We start from the raw sequence: 21,498 nt of genomic DNA on the forward strand, positions 1-21,498 counted from the left end.
TTTTGTTCATTCAAGAATCTGATGGCAGCTTGTGCCATTGAGTGCTTGCCTTTATGCCTTTTTCCCTGATGGTAGCAGAGTGAAGTGGACATGGCCTGGGTTGAGGGATTCTTTGAGGATAGAAGCTGCTTTTTTTAAGACACTGCCATATGTAGATGTCCTCGATGGAGTGAAGTCTGGCGTCTGTGATGTCGCAGCCAAGATAACAATCCTCTGGAGTTTATTCTTGTCCTGAGAGTTGGCGCCTCCATACCAGGCAGTGATGCAACTAGCCAGAATGCTTTTAAAGGTAAACCTATAGAAGTTTTCGGTGACGTGCCGAATCTTCTCAGACACTTTGCAAAGTATAGCCACTGGCGAGCCTTCTTTGTGATTGCATCAACATGGAGGATCCAGGACAGATCCTTGGAGATGCTGACATCCACTAATTTGAAGTTCTTGACCCTCTCCACTACTGAGTCCTCAATGAGGACTTGGTCGTGTTCTCCTGACTTCCTTCTGAAGTCCACAATCATCTCCTTGGTTTTGCTAATGTTGAGTGCAAGTGTTTTGTCATTACACCATTCAACATCTTGATGAAGATGTGTGAAATTATGAACAGTTTGATAGTATAAATAGGGAGAAACCACTTCTAAAAGATGGATCCAGTAAACAGAGCGCACAAAAGAACGGAGATGGAATTAGATAGTGTAACTCCAATGAACTGACCTGGGATAAGCAAGTTGATGCAACAGTAAAGAAAGTTCACTAATGCCTCTACTTTCCTAGAAGAATAAGGAAGTTTGGCTTGTCCCTCAACAACTTCTGCAGGTGCATCTTACTGCATTGATTACATCATGGCATGGGAGCTGCTCTACTGAAGACAGGAAGTGACAGAAGCTAGCAAATGCAGCTCAAACATAACCAAACTTTCCTCCCCTCCATGGACTTCATCAACATCTCCTGCAAACAAGGAAAGGCAGCCAACTTACTGAAAGACCCATCATACCCTTAACACACTCCCTTCTTCCTCCTTCCATCAGGGAAAAGCCTTAGGAATGTGTAAGCACGCATCAACTGGATAAAAGACATGCTACCCTGCAGCCCTCAGGCTCCTGAATGTGGTGATAATTGATCTTCATTTTCACTGTATCTTCTACTCTGCAAGTGTTCTCTTTTACACAGCTGTATGAATGTTGGAGAAGAACACTTTTCACTGTACTCAGTATTTCATGACAAATAAACAATAATCTGAAAATCTTAACCTGAAAGAAGGTTCAACAATATATTTTAATAAGTGTGAAACAAGATGCTGTGATTGCAGTAAATATACAAAAATACTGGAGAAACTCAGCAGGTCACACAATGTCCATACGAGGCAAAGATACACTGTATCACCAATGTTTCAGGCCTGAGCCATTCATCAAGGTAATTGGTTAAATAACTGAAAGGGTAAAATTTTCAAGGCTGTGGAGAAACAACAGGGGAGGGGATTAATTTAAAAAGTTTTCCAAAGAACCAAGACAGTACATCATGTGAAATGGACTCTTTGACTACAATATTTTTCAATGATTCAACCATATAGTTTGCAAAACTCACACTGAAATAAAATCTTTGCGAATGCCAGTCCACAAAACAAGTAATCTAAAGGCTGGCTTGAAACACAAGCAGGCAAAAGTGAATATAAATGGATGAAACCTAGATCAATGTCACGGTTTCACTTCATCTCGAACTTGCTTGGATTATCATCCTGATCGCCACAAACATGCAAGACTCTTGGAAAAAAAGAAACGGAAATGGATTTGAATGTTAGAACATAAGCATTGATCAGGAGAAGAACATCCATAGCATGTGGCCTTGAGATAGGACTAAGATTTGCTGGTGTTAAAGAGTTTACCTACACTCATTAGGGTAGGAACTGAAGTGCCTAACAGTTATTGAATAAATCTAAAATAGCTGTGATCGGGCTGATATTAGCAGTGATATGTAATAATGTTTGGACTGTTGTTGAAATCAATGTGTGTCATGCATTTCCTTCATTGGGCATCTGTCTCAAGCAATAATTACATATCTTACTGAATAATAAGATCCATTGTTCTTTGAGGGCTTATCTCTCTTCACTGCTCTTAAGAAATCGAAGCAGGATTAGGCAGGCCATCCAGCCCATTGAGCCTGCTCCACCATCATGCCTGATTTGATAATAGGGTCATCTCCATCGACCTCCCTTTTCTCCCCATATCCTTTAATTCCTCTAATATGTAAAAATCCATCCAACCTTGTCTAAAATATATTTACTGAGGTACTCTCCATTGCTTCAATGGGCAGCAAATTCAATAGATTCACCACCCTCTAGGAAAAGCAGTTCCTCCTCCTCACCATCCTAAATCTACTACCCCAAATCCTGAGGTTATGTCCCTTAGTGCTCTTCTCCCCCACCAATGGAAACAGCTTTCCTACCTCTATCTTATTTATGCCTTTCATAATTTTATACACTTCTATGAGATCCTCTCTCATTCTTATTAATTTCAGCAAGTACAGTCCCAGACTCATAGGCTAACTCCCCCATGTCTGGAATCAGTCTGGTGAACCTCCTCTGCACCACCTCCAAAACTAGTACAACCTTCCTCAAGTAAGGAGACCAGAACTGTGTGCAGGTGTGACCTCACCAGTACCTTGTACAGTTTCAGCATAACTTTCCTGCTCTTAAATTCAATTCCTCTAGCAATGTAGGCCAATATTCCATTTGCCTCCTTGATAGCCTGCTGTACCTGCTAACTAACCTTTTTCAATTCATGAACAAGCAATCCCAAGTCATTCTGAGTGACAGCATGCTGCAATTGCTTGCCATTCAAATAATAATCTGATCTTCCAAGTGGATAACCTCACTTTCACCAACATTGTACCCCATCTGCCTGACCCTTGTCCACTCACTTAACCTATCTCTCTGCAGACTTTGATTTTCCACTCAGTTTAATGTAATCAGCAAACCTAGATGGACTACACTCTGTCCCCTCTTCCAGATTATCCTGGAAAACAGCATCCAAACAAGCAGAGCAAGTGCTAGAACTGACCCACTTGGGAACTTTCAGCGCCTTCCAATAGAAATTGCATAGCAACCAGAGGTCGGTGCTCCCAAAAGATGCAAGAGGAAGTCAGCGGTAATCCCATTAATCCTGGGGGAACCGTGGCAATATTGTGGTGTTTCCTACAAGAGTGTACAAAAATAGATTGAAGAGTTTCCACAAAATAGTGACAGAGAGAGTGATATTTCTGTGGCTTGAAAGAACATGAGGACAAAATGCAGACGTGAAGCCATACAGGGAACTAATGAAAAAGAGCTGGGTCACTTCATCAGGTGCTGTCGGGGAAATACTACATTAGATATGAAGTATTGATTGATCCTTAAACAGACTGCACTTGAATGTTGGGATCAGCTCTTTGAAAGACAACAGTTGTTCCATGCATAGTTAATCTCCTAAACAGGTGGGAGGCTGCACCACACAATGGCAATTTAGAGATGCCTGGTAATTGAATGATTCAATTAATGTTCTACAGCTGTCAGAGTTTGGGCCTTCAATCAGCAGGCTCTTCACATCTCCTTATCAAAGTCAATAGTTTTGAATTTCAGTTTTGGCAATACTGTAAAGACATATGTCATTCTGAATTGAATAAAAAAGGGCAGATTAAAAAGAAATACAATTAGAAATATAGCATCTTTCATTACCTTAAGTTGTGCCAATGAGCTTTACAGAAAATGAAGACTATTTGAAATGTAATGCAGGATGCAACAGTCTATCTGCACACAACAACCTCCAACAAAGAGCAATGTGATAATAACCAGGCAATCAGTTTTCAATGAGGTTAGTGAAATAAGTTTCTGTCAAGGACACTGGAGATAACTGTCAACATTAATTGATCAAAGCCCAATAGAATCTCCAATCAAGTACTTCTCACTCTTCTAAACTTCAGCGAATACAATTGGCCCTCTTATGACAACTCATTCATTTCTAGTATCAATTTTGAAAACCCCTTCTGACCCGATTACAATACATTTACAGTACAGCCTTCCTTAAACAAGAAGACCAATTCTCAAACATCCTTATACAACAGAAGCATGCCGCTTTGCTTTTGTAACCAATTTCCCCAAACAAAAAACACTAACTTTTTATTAGCTTTACTCATTCCTTGCTAAATCTGCACGATAGCCTTATCTGAATCATGCACAAGGTCACTGAATCCCTCTAGATCTCACAGCTCTACACCTTCACCAGTTATATTGTTTATTATCTCGGCCAAAGCGGACAATTTTACATTTTCCCACATTATACTCTATCTGCTGGTCTCTGGCCATATTTTAAACCTGTTAACGTTGTCTCCTTATGCCCTCTTCATAAATTACCTTCCCTCTTGTGACAGTAAGTGCAACGCACTCAGGTCCTATCATCTAAGTCATTTACATAATCTGTAAGAAGTTGAAGCCCCATCACCAATCCTTGAGGAATTCCACTTGTTCTGTCTTGATGACAAGTCATATTTATGTCTACCTTCTGTACCCTGTGAACAAGGCAAATTTCCATCCAAAACATTGTGCTATCTCCAAACCATTAACTTCTATTTACTCATCAACTTGTAATGTAATTTCTGCTGGATATCTGTCCAATGCAGGCAAAGCACAATAAGGCCACCACTGTACTGAGGGAAGGAGGCAGCCAACTCCACAAGAGCAAGGGGCTTATTTGTTTCAGCCTTGTAGGTTGTGGAATAAATTCCAGCACCTTGTTAACCTCCATTCTTTGCTGCAACAGTGCTAATGCATTGTTTACATTCTGTTCACCTTGAACCTCACTGGACGCCAGTCAGGTGCAGTCGCCCTGGTTGATTCTTTCATCTAGACCAGGGGCAAATGTTTAGAATGTGAATCAAATCCTTTTTTATTTAATTTTAAAATCTGTCATATGAACTTTTTTTCCCCTTTGTGTGCCACTTACCTTGGGGTCTGTGTAAGAATCATTTTCAAACTGGTGAGGTCTCCTTTAGCAGCTGCATAGTGGGCAGGCACTGCCCCACTGTCTGTCTCCAACATGGGATCACACCCTGCCTGCAGCAGCCACCGCACCGTTTCCGATCGGCCAAATCGAGCCGCTAGGTGCAGCACATTTGCTCCGTGGTCATCCCGGTCCTAAAGATGCAATATTTTATTTTTAAAAAGCCCATCAGTGAACAAATAAAACTAACCATTCTACAAATTTGTGGATACATATTATACCCGCTGGTTAAGATTCCTGTTAAAAATGGGTTTGGATAACTTCAATCTTGTTCTTGCTATGCTCTGTAGAGCAACACAAGATAGACATTGTATTCACTGTTGCCTTGAATGAACAATAGCCTTTCTTTGCCAAAACCTTCAGTAATTTATAAACAGTGAATAAGATATGCTCAACAATTTAATCAATTGTCATGAACTATTCGTACCTTGTAGCTGTGCTTGAAATTGTTATGATTTTGTAGTTTTTGTCTCAAGATATGTGTATCATTGGAAAAAAAAACATTTTTTTTACCCATTACTAAATAACCATAAGAACCTCTTGATAACATGACAACAATGAAGCTCTGATGTTTCTGCTGGGTCACTGAAGTTGTACCACTGTTCAGCTTTAATAGCTTCACTACACTGCTTTAAACTTTGAATCGTCACCAACCCTTCCTTTTAGTGTGAATATTTCCATTATTTGCAACTTCCCCTCATGTCCCAGTTATTCTTTATTACATCCTTTTCAATGCCACTGTACTTCTCATAACAGCCAGAGCAGTGCACAATACTTTAAGTAGGCCTGAACAACGCTCAGTGCAAAAAGCCTGCAATATTTAGCTGGCTTCACCGACTTATCTGCCAGCATTCCCCAAATTTCTTTCCTGTGAACCCGAAAGCTTAGCCTTTCCCCCAACTTTATAATTTTCCACTTACCTATAACATTATCATTCTCCAACATATCTCTCCCTACAGTCTATACACACGTACATTTTTTTAGTATTTCAAATCCTGCCTGTTTATAAAATGTATAAACATTGACCATACTACTGATCCATATTGTAATTTTAAATTTATTTTTTTTAGACAATACAGCACAGTAACAGTCCATTCCGGCCCATGAGTTCATACTGTCCAATTTACACCCCATTAACCTTCACCCCTGATACGTTTTTGAACAGTGGAAGAAAACCAGAGCATCTGGAGAAAACACACGCAGACACAGGGAGAACGTACAAGCTCCTTACAGACAGGGCAGGTTTCAAACCCCGGTCTGATCCCAATTGCTGGTGTAAAGGCATTGCACTATGCCAACTGTGCCGCCCCCAATGTGTTGTGGGTTTGGAAAGCTGCTGCAAGTAAAAGACATTGTGCTTTTGTGTACAGCAATAAATTTCATTCATTTATGACAGATCCCAAATGCCGCCTCTTTTCATAACTTCAGATATATTCTACTTATTCCTTCTAAGGTGCTGAGCTAGCCATGATATCAAAACTTGCATCTACTATAAATGGCTCCCTTCAGGAATGTGATACAGGAGTATCAGAGCCAGCACCACCAGGCTGAGAAACAGCCTCTTACCCAGGGCAGTAAGAATGCTGAACAACCAAAGGAACTGCTTATATTAACCATTCAAGATTCTCAGTATGGATGAAACGATATTTATTCATTTATTTGTATATATGAATATTTGTCCTGCAAATGTATTGTTTGTCTATATGTGTGTTATGTCCTGGTTGTGTGTCTGCGGATTTTGCATCAAGCTGCTTTGTTGGGTTGAACATGTGCAATCAGATGGCAATAAACTTAACTATTTATAGATTTCTGTCACATTCCTTTTTCTATAGTCTATAGGCTCAGTGCCCATTCCTAGACATTGTAAAGAATGTAGATATCTATACTGTACATAGGTTATAGATATCACTGGTGCACCAGGCATGGCTCCACTTTCAACACCTGCATATAATCCATAATCCTTGTATACAACTGGTCATTGATTAGCTCCTGAAATATTATGTATATTTTCAAAATAATACTGTCCAGTCCTGTTATGCATCCAATATGGACATTGTGTACCTCTCATATCTATTATATAATTTTGTAGCTTGTGAAGATATTGAACAGACCCTGTTATAACTTTTGTTACATTATACCACCGGTATCAGACAAATAGTTCCTGTTTGTTTCCTGTGTATATTTTACTGACCCTAGGTTTGTTTAGTCCTGTACACTTCAGCCTGTAATGGTAATATGCAATCCATACTTATCTCATGCATATTTGTCCTGGCATGTGTATAATCTATAATTACTGTTAGACATCCCTGCATATTCCTTGCAATTCTGACCTGGCAAAGGTTATCCTTCCCCTCCCTAAAGTCCATGCATACTTCATGTACGTCGCCGTCCAACTCCCTCCACATACTACATGCGTTACCCCTTTTGCTACCTGCCGTGCGGTGAGTCGCGCTTGAGGACGTTCACAGCGGTCCGCAGGACTGCAGCTTCATCGCTGGGACATCAGCGTCCCCTGTCCTCATCCGCTGCTGTCGGTGTGGCCAGGCCGAGCTCACCTACCTGAAGGTCGCCGCCGCCAGCGACGCTGGTCAGCCACTCGAGTGCCGTGAGGTTGCCGGTGGCCGCAGCGTCGTGGGTGGGAGTGGCTCCGTTTCGGGCCCTTTTGTTCGCCGACAACTTCACCTGGGTGACGAGAAACTTCAAACAGTCCAGCCTGCCGGCCCTGGCCGCGTGATGGACCGGGGAGGCGCCCAGGTGATCCTCGATGTCCCCATTCAGCCTGCCATTGGCATCCAGGCTCCTGAGGGTTTCCAGGTCTCCGTCCCTGGCGGCAAGAAGCCCTGGGTGAGGGGCCATGGCGGACTGCGACACCGAACCATTGGCCCTCCTGCCGGCTCCTGTCTCTTGGTCAGTGCTGGCTTCTGTCAGCGCTTGACTGTCACAACAGGGTTCAGTTACCGGATCGGGTGTACTCATGCAGGCAGGTTCAAAGTATAGCGCCATGTTCAGCCCGCAATAAAGCTAATTACAGTGAAGAGAGACACAATCTTGAGCAGATGAGGAACCCAGCGGGCCAGGCAGCAGTCAACTGATTCAAGATGACCATGGAAGGCTATGGACTGTGGGTGAAGGAAGGGGGTAGACCAGTGGTTTGCCACCCACATCCCACCTTAAGCAATCCCACAAAGCACTTATTGGCATAGGGGACACCTAAAGTGGTATGCAAGTGAAAAGTTGAGAACCACTGGATTAGACTGATGTGGGTTAGGTTAATGTTGGTCAGCCTAACGTCGTGGGCCAAAGGGACTGTGATGTCTGTGCTCAGACTGGTATGTTGATTGGATTTTTCTACCACGGATGCTGCCTGACCTGCAGAGGTCCTCCAGCAGTTGTTTAATTACACTGAAGTTGACTCCTTCGCCTTCTCTGCCAAACGGCTGGGGTGAGCAAATACGCGGGTTTATTGGGAACAGAAGGCTGGGGTAAAACACTGTAGATATGTTAGGTCACGCTCCTGTGCTTGAAGCTCCTCCCACTGACCCTGAATAAAGGCAATTGTGTCACAGGCCCCTCCTCAGTCCAGGGCAGTCGACCAGTATGGACATACCTCCATTCTGTTGCGAATAAAAGTCTATCAGTTTTTCTACAAACTTCTCGTCTTTGAAGTTATTGATGGCGCATCAAATGGATAACCTGTTTCTTTGTACCGCTTTGCATCACATTTCTCCGCCTCCCACCTTCCTTCAACAAGCCTGCTCCTGGCAGCAGGTCGGAGGCAATCGCTGGAGGTGTTTCGTCGGCAGCCCAAGGAAGTTGGTGACTGGACAGTCATCTCAACTACACCTGGGAAATCCGAAGCACTTGGGCTCAGTGAAATGAGATAACGTTACTGCATGTGGATCCAGTGGGATGTTCAGTCTGAAAACTTTGGCAGTGAGTGATGCTTTGAGGACCTACACCTGTTCAAGGACGACAGAATTTGCCCATGCTCCTGACACCCTTGAGCACATCTACAGAGTTATTTTACCTCTTAAATGAGGTCCTTTCTAGGCCCTTTTAAATTGCCATGTAAAATGGGGTTAACCGGGCAATTGCACAGTTAGTGACCTAGGAACATGGTGATTTGAAAGGGTCCAACCAGGTCAAATCCGGTCAGAACCCAACTGGGTCGCTGACCTACCTCAGAAGTGATCAGGGAACCCAATAAAACTTACCCAGGCATCCTGCTCCAGCGATTTGAAAGGGGAACTGGCCGACCCAGTTACTCAGGTGACATCACTGCTTGTGTGTGTGTGTCTCACAGGGAAATCTCTGGCTGAAGTGCTGCTGCCACATTCGTGGGGGTGGGGGGGGGGGGGAAGAGAGTGGTGTTGGGGAGAGTGGTGGGGGGGGGGTGGGAAGAAGTCGCTGCTGTGAAGTGGGGTTGGTGATTTCTGCCACGATCGGGGCAGGGGGGGGGGGGACCCATGATGTACCACTGCTGCAAACGCCTCTCCAGTTCATGCTGATGGCTCAATGCAGGAGTGCGGGAGCAATATGGCCATCTTCCTTACCCATAATCTCCCATACCCCTGGCGTTGCAGAGGGGTTCCAACAGAGTGGGGGATTATAGGCAAGGAAGACGGCCATTGCTCCCGCACTCCCACATTGAGCTGTTGCGGCATGTCCTGGCAGCAATAGCAACCATTCCTCTCCCCTGTTTACGGTAGCAATACGTCCAGGGAAGGGGCCAATGATGGGGGGGGGGGGGGTACTGATGGGGGTGGCGTTTGATGGTGGGGTTGGTGATTGACTGGGGGTGGCTAGTGATGGCTGGTGGGGCGACTGACAGCTGATACTTTCATTGAGTGCATGACTTGTCACTCACCGTGTAATCGCGGGGGTGGGATCTCCCTTAAATCACTGGGTTGGAGATTTATCAGGTAGGTCTGGCTGCACTTTGAAAGGTGCACCTGCATCCCAGGAGGGCTACCTGGGAGATGCAATTTGAAAGCACCTATTGTCTGTGACCGCTCTTGGAAATAACCACACAGTTGGGAGTGCTGGAAATCAGTGAGAGCCAGGCAGTGACTGGCGTACGTACCCCCACTTCAAAGTATTTCCAGAGAAAATTCACACTCATTGACAACCACATGTTCAAATGTCCAGGATGACTCTCCAGTTTTGAAGTGGGTGCTGGAGGTAACTGCCAAGGAAATTAATGTCAAGACCAATAATCTAACTGCTGACAGTAGGTCCAGGTTTGCGAATACATTCCCAAGCCTTATCTGCAATCAACTGAGCAATCCATTCAATGCCGCTCCCAACCCCACCTTATTCTCCAAGAACAGTCACGCATGTATCTCTCAGCTTCAGCACAACTCAGAACCACATTGCAACATCTTCTCTGGGTTGGAGATGCAGAACAGGCATACCATGCCCATAGAGTGACGAGAATTGAGATGTTGAGAATGTAAGTTTTAAAATTCAGATGATATCTGCATTCCATTCTTTCTTGTCAACTGGAGCTTCCTTATTTGGTAAGGTAGTAAAAGACTATTAACCATTGGTTAAGGCACATAATCCTGATTAACGAATCTCAAGAGAATTCTAAGGAATATGTACTATATATACTCTGCAATAGCTGATCCCACGTAATAGTTGAGCCCCCATTATTTTTGCCCAAAAATCACGTTTTCCGTTTGATCAGTGTAAAAGTCGAACCTGCTATTTTTGGCTACAACTGCCCACCCTCCCAAGCTCCTGACGCCTTGACCATGGATCTTCCCCCTGGCTGCCTGCCCGCCCACCGGAGCTCCCAACACCCCGAGCGTGGACTTACCATCTAAGCTCCTGATACCTTGAAGGATGTAGGTACTTAACACGGTCAAAAGTATAACCTGTGCAAAAATTGACACCCCCCCCCGCCACAAATTTAACCTGAAAAGTTGGTCCAAAATACTCGACTATTACACGAGTACATACAGTACTTATATGGAACAGTATGTTCGAATGTTTGAGAGACCAAGGCGTCTGAAGGTTTAAAAAATATGATTTGTAAGCCATGAAGAGACTCTCTTGGAAGCAAGACTAGCTGCTCATTGCAATAGGCCTTTTCAAGCAAGGAAAAGGCTTGACTGTAAAGGTGGAGGTTCTCTGCCCTTATGTTTAGACACTTGCCTTTCTGAGTTTGCCGTGGCCAGCTCCGAGGCGCCGAATCCAACCCTCCTCGGGGAAGGATAAATGGTGGAGCGCTATGCTTCGTCACCTGGCTTGAATGTACAGGTGCTTGCAAGCGGCTGGTTAGGGGCAGACTGTTGATGCCGTTAGCCCGCGACCCATCTCCTCACTTACTTGACCCCCTCAAGGCAGGGGTGGCGGGCTGGAGCCATTGGGCAGCGGGAGCTGTCAGAGCGGGAGGCATCAGGGGCCGGTGGTCGCCGTCGACATGGGGTGCCGGCAGGAGCTGTCGGGTGTAGCTGGTGCGGGCTGTCACCACCTCACCGGGCCGCTTCGGCCTTCGGGACTGCTCTCTGCACGTCAAAACGCAGCTGGGCAATGGCTATCTTCCCCACCCATAATCCTCCATGCAGCTGGAACTGTTCTGCGAAACACAGAGCGGTTCCAGCTGCATGGGGGGATTATGGGGAGGGAAGACGGCCATTGCTCTGCCGCATAATTATGACGGGTGACGCTACGGCACCAGTTGCCCCACCTCCATCAGATCCGGAGGGTGTTAGGAGGTGCCACTCAATATGAATGCAACGCTGGAGCAGCCTTTTAGGGCTGCTCTATGAAAGGCAAGTTTTAAGTTTTACCTCCACACTTGCAGCCAGCCTCCAGGGAGAGGGCTGGCATGAAATGGCCTAGTGTTTCTTGCTGTAATGGAGTTATCACACTTTGCAAAGTGTTTAGAAGTCTGTTTTCAAACAAGCAAAGGTCCACTTTTACAATGTGGCAATCATGGGTCAGTATTTGCTCAGGGATTATGATGACAGAAAGTGATCTCCCTTGTCTAATTCCATTTTGCTGACATGCTGCGCTACAGTCTCTTCAGAATTGCACAATTTGGGTGGTTTAACAGCAGCTCTCATCATGATCTCTCCTTTCACCATCAAACTGGGGCCTTTCTTATTTCAGATAAACACCTCGAGTGAGGGGGGGGGGGGGTGCGTATTATCTCTTCCTTTGGGTTACCAGTGTTACTGTGAACTGCAGTCTACATAATGTGTTAGATCACTTGCTGCCTGCAGTGATGCTGGGACCAAGAAGTTCAGAAGCATGATAATGTTCATGCCTACAAAACAAACCAGTACGGATGTGCTCTGCATGTGGCAAAAGCTTTATGTGGAGTAGCTGGTAAATCTTAGTGGCCAGTTGTGTCATTGTGTCACACTGCAGATGCATTACTCCTCCATGTGGAGAGAGGACTGAAGAATTTGGGGGGGGATAGGCACTTCTGTCCAAAACTTTTATCTGTTCCTGTCCTCCTTCCCTTTCTGGTCCTCCCATTTTGGTTATGCTGAAGGTGCAGTGGGCCTAGTAGTTCATATTCCATCAGGAACAATCAGAAAACTAAAATTCAATCACTTGAATCAGCTGGATTTTTTAAAAAAATCTTTAATTGTGACAGTGATATAGCTGGATTCCCGAAACAAAACATCCAGTTAACTGGAACACATTGCAACACTAAACACCGACTGTCAAGGTTGGACTGGAAAACGAGTGGCAAGCAACAACAAATCCACCATGCAAAGCCAAGAAACAGGGCACTCTATATACTGCTAGCTTCTGCAAAACATTGATTGGCTTATAGAAGGCAGGGGAAATTGTGTTATGGATTCATCAGAGAGACACTTTGTATATGATTTCAACATGGCTTTCTGGTGATTGTGGCACTCCAGCACCCAAGTATCCAGAACTAACACATTCACCTCCAGTTAATGAAATAAATGTGAATTCTTTAGCATGGTGGCAATATATCCCACTTTCCCTACACCCATCTCCACTCATGCACATAACATAACAAGGAACTCATCTAAGAAAGCTATGAACTTGCTGAGATAGGTGCTAGAAATATGGCTGACCAAAATATTGATTTAAAATTGACATTTGATGAGATTATGTCTCTCATCTGTCAAGGAAATCAAGGGATAAGATGGATAGTATAGTGCCATCAGTGGTGAGGCATTAATGAGCAGGCCAGAGGATCTACACAGCCTACTCTACAAAGGTTCTTGCAATTTCCAGTTTATCACATTTAAACAGTTCCTCTATTGGTCACAAGTGCTGATTTTGGTATATTTTTTTCTTGATGCATAATATTGCATAAATAAAAAGAAAACTAATAATTGCAAAGAACATGCAGCAAGTCAGATAAAGTCCTGCCAATATGACTTGTTATTTCTGAGTCACACACATTACATATGATAGCTTCTGAATCTGATTGCAACAATCGTAAGTTGTTCCAAGGTATAAACTGGGATCAATCTAGGCACCTCTAATTGCAGGCTGAAGCCTTAATTGTTGATTATTCATGAAACCCTCATGGTGTTAATACTGTGATAAAATTGATGTTCTTCTAGTGGCCCACCTAAGATGCTTTGAGGCTAATTTTTTTTTTCCCAGCTTCAGCCAACAGATTCCAGTTGGAACAGTCATCTTCATTCTCAAAGCTATTTGCATATGACTTCAAGTCTCAAAGCACAGCCGTGTCAAATATAACATACATATTTATCGAAGGACAGAAAAAATCCAAAGAGATTGTTGTATGGATTGTTAGAGCCACATTGATGACTTTTCTGCATGTACAGTGCTCCAGCTTAAAGGAAACAACCCTTGTGGTGACTTGATGGCAGTTCTTGGACATGCACAATATATAGAGAATAAAGGAGATACTAAATAGCTTATATGACTATTCCTGCATGTGTACAGTTTGCAAAGAAAAGGAATGATTTAAGTTTGCATGGTAATATATACTGTATCTTGTGCCTGTCTGCAAGTTCCTGTATATTTACATTCAAAGCACATTCAAAATACTGTACTAAGAATCCAAAATAACTATGGATGCTGGAAATCTGAAAGAAATATTGAAAAAAAAAACTGTTGGAAATGCCAAATTAAATAGCTCATAAGGAAAGAGAAATAGATTTAATATCTCAGGTCAAAGACTCTTTATAAGAACAAGGAAACAGAAAAATAGAGCAATGGATAGGACAAAGGGAGCATCTGTAGTTAATTGAGGCAGGTTGATGGGGACTGTTAGATGGTGTTACACTTCTTTGTCTGAGTTGTGTGTCGTAAGTTATGCCCATCAGATAATGGAGAAAAGATAAAAATCTAAGCATTTCTGCATATAGCAGAAATGACCAGTCTCGATTCAGGCAGAGAAAGCAAGTGACCTCAAGTTAGAAAATGTGATATCGGGTCCTGTAGGTGCAAAGCAACTAGATGATAGCTGAGGTGTTGTTTCTCAAGGACCTTGTAACAGTGTAGGAGGCCATAGGTAAACAGGTCAGACTGGGAGCGAGATGGAGAACTAAAGTGGCTGAGAACCATAGGCTCCTTGTCACTCCACGAGATTGAGAGCAGGTGTTCTTCAAAGAGATAATGCAATCTGCTTGGTTTCTGCGTCACAGAGGAGACCACACTGTGAATACCAAAAGCAGAACACTATATTTTGAAGAGATACAAATAAGTCACTAGTTGATCTGTCCAGATTGTCTGGTCCCTTAATGATGGGAAGGGAAGAGATGAAAAAAATAGCAAAATGCATCTCTTGCAGTAGTGTGGGAATGTGCTGTAAGACAAAGTTAGTGGAGAAAGCAAAGTTGACCAAGGAGTGAGAAAGGGACCTGTCCCTTTGAAATGCATATGGAAATGTCACATTGGAGCTGGGTGAAATGGCAAAAGATACTCTGTTTGTAGTGGTGGCTAGCACAATGGAAGGTTACCACGAAGGCAACTCTTTCCTTGGTTTGTCCAGAGGAGAGAAAAGGAGAGCAGGTGAAATGCGGTTGAAACTTCTGTCTAGAGATGGATAGCCATAGTTCAGGATGGAGAAAGATTTCTCAGAGCACCTGTTTGGAAAATACTAATCTGTCTCAATTATTCAAGTCATTGATTTGTTTATAAGGTATGCTGGGATGTTTTGTAAGGTGACTTTTTTTCTGTAAAGTGTTATGTACATACAAGCAAGCCAATGACAGAATGAGATGGTCCTATGATTATGATAACTTAGACCCAACTTGTCTGCACCCAGGAAGTCCAAATTGTGCAGTAAAGTGAGATGGATTAGAACAGTTTAGTTTTCTGTTCCAATTCAGTGAACATTTCTTTTTAGAGATTAATGATCCAACCAATAGTAGGTGTTGCCTTATGGTCGTGGTGCATTCTACTTCAGATGTGGACATGGATTCTGTAGTCGGTAGTAAAAGGAATCTCAGGGTTGAATGTGATGTCATGTATGTACTCTGACAATAAATCTGAAATCTGAGAATCTAAATCTGAGGTACAGTTGTGGGGTGTTGTTGCAGAAGGGTTTTATTTTTCATCCGATCTGCAGAGGAGGATGTGGCGGTGTGGCCCTTTCTGTCGTGAGTTCAGCTGAGCCACTTCTTGGATCACAATAAATATTTTTCTTCGGCGTTGAGTATCAATACCTATGATGAGCATCCTTCATCAGTCACTAGTTTGGTGGTTTTGAACCAGGTGAGCTGCATAGACCCAATTCTGTCAGGATCCTGGACATGGTAAACCTGAAACTGGAGATAGTGGAAGAAGATGAACACTCGTGATAACCTCCTGCCTCATCCTGTGAAAGTGAGAGCAAATACAAAGAATATTTACAACAGTTGATTTTGGTTGATGGCCAGAAGGCCTGTGAACTATCATTTGGATGGTGGGGTGAGTGTCCACAGTCTTCCTTTGGCATGCATTTGTTTAAGTTCTTTGGAGAAATGCCATGTTATTACCAAAAAAAAGCCCCAAATATTTATATGGTCTCCTGAATATGGCAAAATAATCATGTGGCTAAAGACAAAGTTATTTTCAAGGATGGAATGAATTGATCAAATAGGTAACAGGTAAATGGGTCTTAAAGGAGAAAGAATTGGAAGCAGGAGTATGTTAGGGAAGGATAGTAGCTGAGTAGCTGAAGGCAAAGATACGGGTGGTGATGTAAAAGGAGATGGGGGGGGGGAATATAACAGGCTGAATCAGAGCAAAGGGTTCCAGTGGCAGGGAGGAAAGAACAGGAGCTAAACACTACAAATATGTGAATTTGACATTTAAGGTACAGTATGTAGCAAAGCATTCTGTGTTATGGACAAGTGATGGGTGAATGGATTTTAGTGCAGAATTAGCAAATGTTGAATGAGGAGTGGAGGATGAGAGATATGGCCAAGAAAGCATGGTTATTGTAACTCCATCAATAAGGTGTAGATGAGGAATATCAGAACTGAAAAGCCCTAAGGTGGAATCCAATGAATCTCAGAATTCAAAACTATTCACCCAAAACTCATCAATTTTGTAACAATAGATTTCACTGCCTGTATCTCGCAGAGCAGCCAGCGGACAAATTATATATCTTGAGGAAGGACGTTGCTTATATATCTTTACCTTCTCTGAAACAGCGTGACCCGCTGAGTGTTTTATTTAAATGACATACTAATTCCTTTCTGGATCTTCCCATAATTGCTGTTATTAATATTACAATTTTTGTTGCAAGATACAGTGAGATATCAGGATCTTATTTGTCACTGTAGCCAATTGAGTGGCAGAGAAGTGTAAAAGAAAAAGATATGGCTGGGAGAAAACAATTGTAATTGTTTCTGGTTAACAGTTTAAATAGATTGACATTTAAAATTGCCAAGGTTAGTTTCTTAACAGGCTTTCACAATCTGTATTCTCAACTTGATTTTCACTATCATCAGAAATATCACCTGCCCAACTCTGGTGGGGTTCATTTTCACATGTGCATGTCTAATATTGTCACGTGAACCTAACTATAGTTTCAATTTAGGGCTTAGTTGGGAAGTTCAAACCATCCATACACATCTTTAAACAAATGTGAATTCAAAAGTGAGTAGCACTTAAATACCACCCGTAAGTATTCAAGAATATTTCTGTCTATATCATTGGTTTCATTATGGGCATCTCTCACAAAGATTTTCCAAATGATGTCATGTCCTGGAAGGCATGAAGTATTTAAAAATTTATCTTATGGGATTACCGGATGATAAAGTGAAGAGAAGGGTATTCAGACCTTGTGCTGTACCAGTTCCTCGAATGATCACTGAAGAATTGAAGGAAAATGCCTATTCCCCACAGCCCTGCTTATCTTTCTACTTTTAGTAGTATTAATAGAACCTATTTCCAACATCCTTCAGGCAGTACATTCTATTTTCAATCTAGAAAAAGGAATATAAACTAGAAATTATATCCTTCCTAATTTTCAGATCCCTAATCTAAATGCTCAGTCTGACTATTTCCTTTCCATTTAAGGCCACATTCCATTAATGTTTTCATTATATTTTATACCTGACTATTACATTAATTGTTTTGTGCTTTAACTCCAAAACCATTTTGCTCCCCTTCACTTCCTAATTCATCAGCATCTACTCCAATATATCTGAATCCAAGATGGAAAATAACTCACATTAATATTCATCTGCCACATCTTTATGCACTTATTTGACCAACGAACCAAGATATATTAACTCACTATTCTTTCATGCCATTGACAAGTGTGATGAAAAGTTGAGGCTGACAACAAACAGAAATCCAAGTCCTATTTTAAAATAGAACAGTGCACCACAGAAACAGGCCCTTCAACTGACATGCCTGTCCCAAACATGATGTCCAAATCAAACTAAAACTTTCTACTTGCGCAATAGATATTCCTCCATTCTATTCATGTCCATGAGTCTATTGAGAGGACTTAAATGCTTCTGCTGTTTCTGCTTCCATCACGTTTCTTGACAGCCCATTCCAGCTTCCCACCACTCCCTGCGTTAAAAATATGTCCCATACATCGCTATTAAAGTTCCTCCCCCTCACCTTAACTGCCCATTCTATCAAAGCCTCTCAAGATTTTTTAAAACTGTCAGGTTACCTCTCAGCCTCCGACACTCCAGAGAAAACAACCCGAGTTTGTTCAACCTCACCCCATAGCCCATACTCTCAGAACCAGGCAACATCCTGGTGAATCTCTTCTGCAGCCTTTCCAAAGTCTACGCATCCTTCCTGTCATGGGATGACCAGAAATACAATATTCCAAGAGTAGCCTAACCTATTTTTAAAATATATTTACAATGTGCTTCCTTTTATTGTACTCTATTCACCACCAATGCAAGTGGCAATACTCATCTTTACCTCCCCACCTAATTTTGTGGCCACATTCAATGAGCTATGGACCTGGACCCCTCTGCTCATCAATGCATAATGAGATTCCAAATGACAATTTTTTTTGTGTAAATAAAAAGGACTCTGTGTTTTAAAGAATATTCCTGGGCCTAGAAAGTGCATTTATATAATATACATTATTTAACCATTCTTTAGCACCTAAAAAAAATGCTATTCAAATTATTCCCAGTAAAATTTAGAGAAGCAAATTAAATGTGCTGGTTTTCCACACCACGCCTCCGCATTATTTGCCTGGGGAATGCAAGATGGAACACTAGAGATGGCACCATATCTTATGTAAAGCTGTGCTATACCTGCCCGTGAAAAGTATGATGGGATTGAGGGGTGGGAATTTTATTCTTTACCGAGCTTTGCTGCCTCTGGTCTGCAAGAACTTTCATAAAACATGTATATTGATTAGTCAATCTGCCATATTTTCTCCTCAATTGTTTTTTTTTTCAGAAGCTTACCTTGTTTAGAATAATGTCAAAATAAGCTGTGTTCCAATAAAGACCCTCGGTATCCTGGATTTGCACCAGCATCTTCACATAACTGTCAATGTGTCGGTGTGGCTTGGGCAGGAGGTGGGTCAAATGTATCTGGAGGCTCTTCTCAGGGAAGCTAGCAAACTCCTCTACCTTGTTGTAAATGGTTTGAAAATCAAATTGTGGCTGAAAATCATCGTGGAAAACATTGATCTCAGGTACGAAGTAGTTGGGGAGATTCCTGAGGACAAGGCACCGTAACAACACAACCAACATCCGATAAACAGATGATTCCAGGTCAACCCAGTCTTCTGAAGATGGAAAAAACTTAATGGCCCAGAGTAACACCATCTGATGAAATCAAACATGTAAATAATAACCAGAAAGTGATTCACGAATTTCTAACATTTACTGAATCTAGAATCAGTCATTGACAAGCATTGCGTTCCTATAGGTTTCCTGCTCTTTACACAGAGAAGCTTTGATGAGTAGCTGCAGAATTCCCTCATTTATATGGTCCATGTTTAGAAAGAGACCTAATAGTATGAACACTTCCTCTCATTGGCATTGCCAGCAGACTCAGCAGTTCTTCTCTCAGCCTTTTCCACTGACTGCCTTATGGTCAGAGCCCACAATTTCAGATTCTTGATTGGGAGTAGAACCAACATGGGACCATCTGGTCCCAGTCATTGTGATGCTTCTGAGAGCTTTGTCTATCTCCTGAGTTCTCCAACTGTTTAGAGTCAAATAATACTTACTCAGTCCATTCATCAATTTGAGTATATTTTTGACTTTGTCCCTGGTTGCCCGTTCGTACCTCAGTAATTAGTACATCTTGAAACCTGTATTTGCTAAACTAATCCAAATAAAAATTGACAAAAAGAAAACAAACAAAAAAAAAAACAAAACTAAATCTAATCTTCCCCCATCCTCTAATCAAGATAACCTTTGTAAAAGAAAAGAGAAATTATAGATCGGATTGCAACCTCCAGACTCAAAATTCTTAATTCTTCCAATCATGGTAGTATTCTATGATTGAGCCCCACATCTTCAGAAATTGAAACTTTCTATCTTTCATGTTGTATCTTATTTTCTCCAAGCTTAAATAGGACATTATATCATATAAGCACTGTGTGTGGGTAGGTGAAGAGTTATCTTTCCATTTCAATAAAACTGCTGGTCTGGCTACCAGTGTGGTAAAGGCTAAAACTTTCTCCTGAGTTGGAGACAGAGGAAAAACCAAACAAAGCAATTAATGAACATGGTTCTATTTTGATCTTAAAAATTGTTGATAATGTTTGAAAAAAGTCTTTTCAAAATCTCTCTAAATTTGGGCACTCAAAACATATGGAACAGTGAATCTTCAAAATGTTTACACTTCTCACAAAGTGGATCAATATCTGCATAAAAACAAGATAATTTAAGTTTGGACATATGTATTCTATGTGCCACCTTAAATTTTAATAAGCAATGACTTGCACAAAATGAAGAATCATTAATCATGTAAAGTAGTTCTAATGTCTAACACAATAAAAATATTTAAAGGAGTAATTAGTATGATGGATGGCTCATCCAATATTCTTTATAGATAGTCAAGCGATCAGAACCCAGCTCCTCCTGGAAATACTAACTTGAGTAAATATATCAATATTTTATCCAATTGTTAGAGCTCTGCTCAGGATGTGCATGAAAGTTTTGAGTCAGGATTCCATTGGACTCCCTTCAGCCAGCACATCTGATGATGGGGTAGAATGCAATTGAGAGGCTAACTGAGGCACAAAATCAAAGGATGAAATGATTATCAAAGTGTAATATTATTCAAAAGATACACTGGCTTACATCCTCCTCCATGGATAGAAACCTGCTGGTTTCTTCACCGGCATCCAGTGGTGCAGGAAGTGACAGAATGCCATCCAAAGGAGATAACCACATGAATTACGTAGTGGTCCCAAGTATTTGAATGGGAAACGCATCTTTACAAGCAGAAAATAAATGCATGCAAGCCCATCAGTTCCCCATCTTGTTCAATCTATCTTTTAGATACAGCAAACACATCCACATCTCCACACAACTTATCAGATGGGTATGTGCAATCAAAAATATTGAATAATTTTAAAGAAAAATATGAGAGATACATTGGAATTACATGTGTAATTCTGTATTTAATCAAGGTTTGATTTAAACCTTGGATGACTGTGATAATTTCATTCAAAACATTCTTATCACGTAATCAATATGTGCTGCAATATTGAAGGAGAGCACTCACCTGAAGCTGCTTAAATGTGAGTCCTCGCTTGTCTTTCTCTGGAAGCCAATGGTTCAACTTAATTCTGTCCAAAATGCACAGGCTGTCAAGGCGATGGCCACCGTCAACATCTGCTTTCTCAAGCAACTTCTTTATTGGTCGCTCGAAGCAAAATCTAAAATTGAAATATAGATAATTGTTGTGGAAACAGCACACTTCTTCCAAGGTAGCAGAGACTGACCAAGTTGATTGGGCCTGTACAGGCATACAGGTGGTGCATCCCATGGTTACTCAGTATGGTTGTGGACATTCAATATTGATATTTATAATGGTGTTGGACATCACACTACTTTTACTAAAT

General features: G+C 41.9%; 1 protein-coding gene across 5 annotated transcripts in view; it reads right to left on the bottom strand.

Annotated features, from left to right (window-relative positions):
• Positions 1-21,498, bottom strand: part of espnla (espin like a) — a 284,051-nt gene that overhangs the window by 149,956 nt on the left and 112,597 nt on the right. For 4 of the 5 annotated variants that reach the window (XM_069896536.1, XM_069896534.1, XM_069896533.1 and 1 more), the window contains 2 exons: positions 21,159-21,312; positions 4,968-5,158 (listed from right to left, as the gene is read on the bottom strand). In XM_069896536.1, the coding sequence (XP_069752637.1) occupies positions 4,968-5,158; positions 21,159-21,312 (345 nt within the window). Of the gene's footprint in view, positions 1-4,967; positions 5,159-7,583; positions 8,043-21,158; positions 21,313-21,498 lie in introns of those variants that run through there. The other variant, XM_069896535.1, reaches the window with a different exon arrangement.

The sequence above is a fragment of the Narcine bancroftii genome, chromosome 9 (genome assembly GCF_036971445.1).
Source record: "Narcine bancroftii isolate sNarBan1 chromosome 9, sNarBan1.hap1, whole genome shotgun sequence".
NCBI lineage: Eukaryota > Metazoa > Chordata > Chondrichthyes > Torpediniformes > Narcinidae > Narcine > Narcine bancroftii.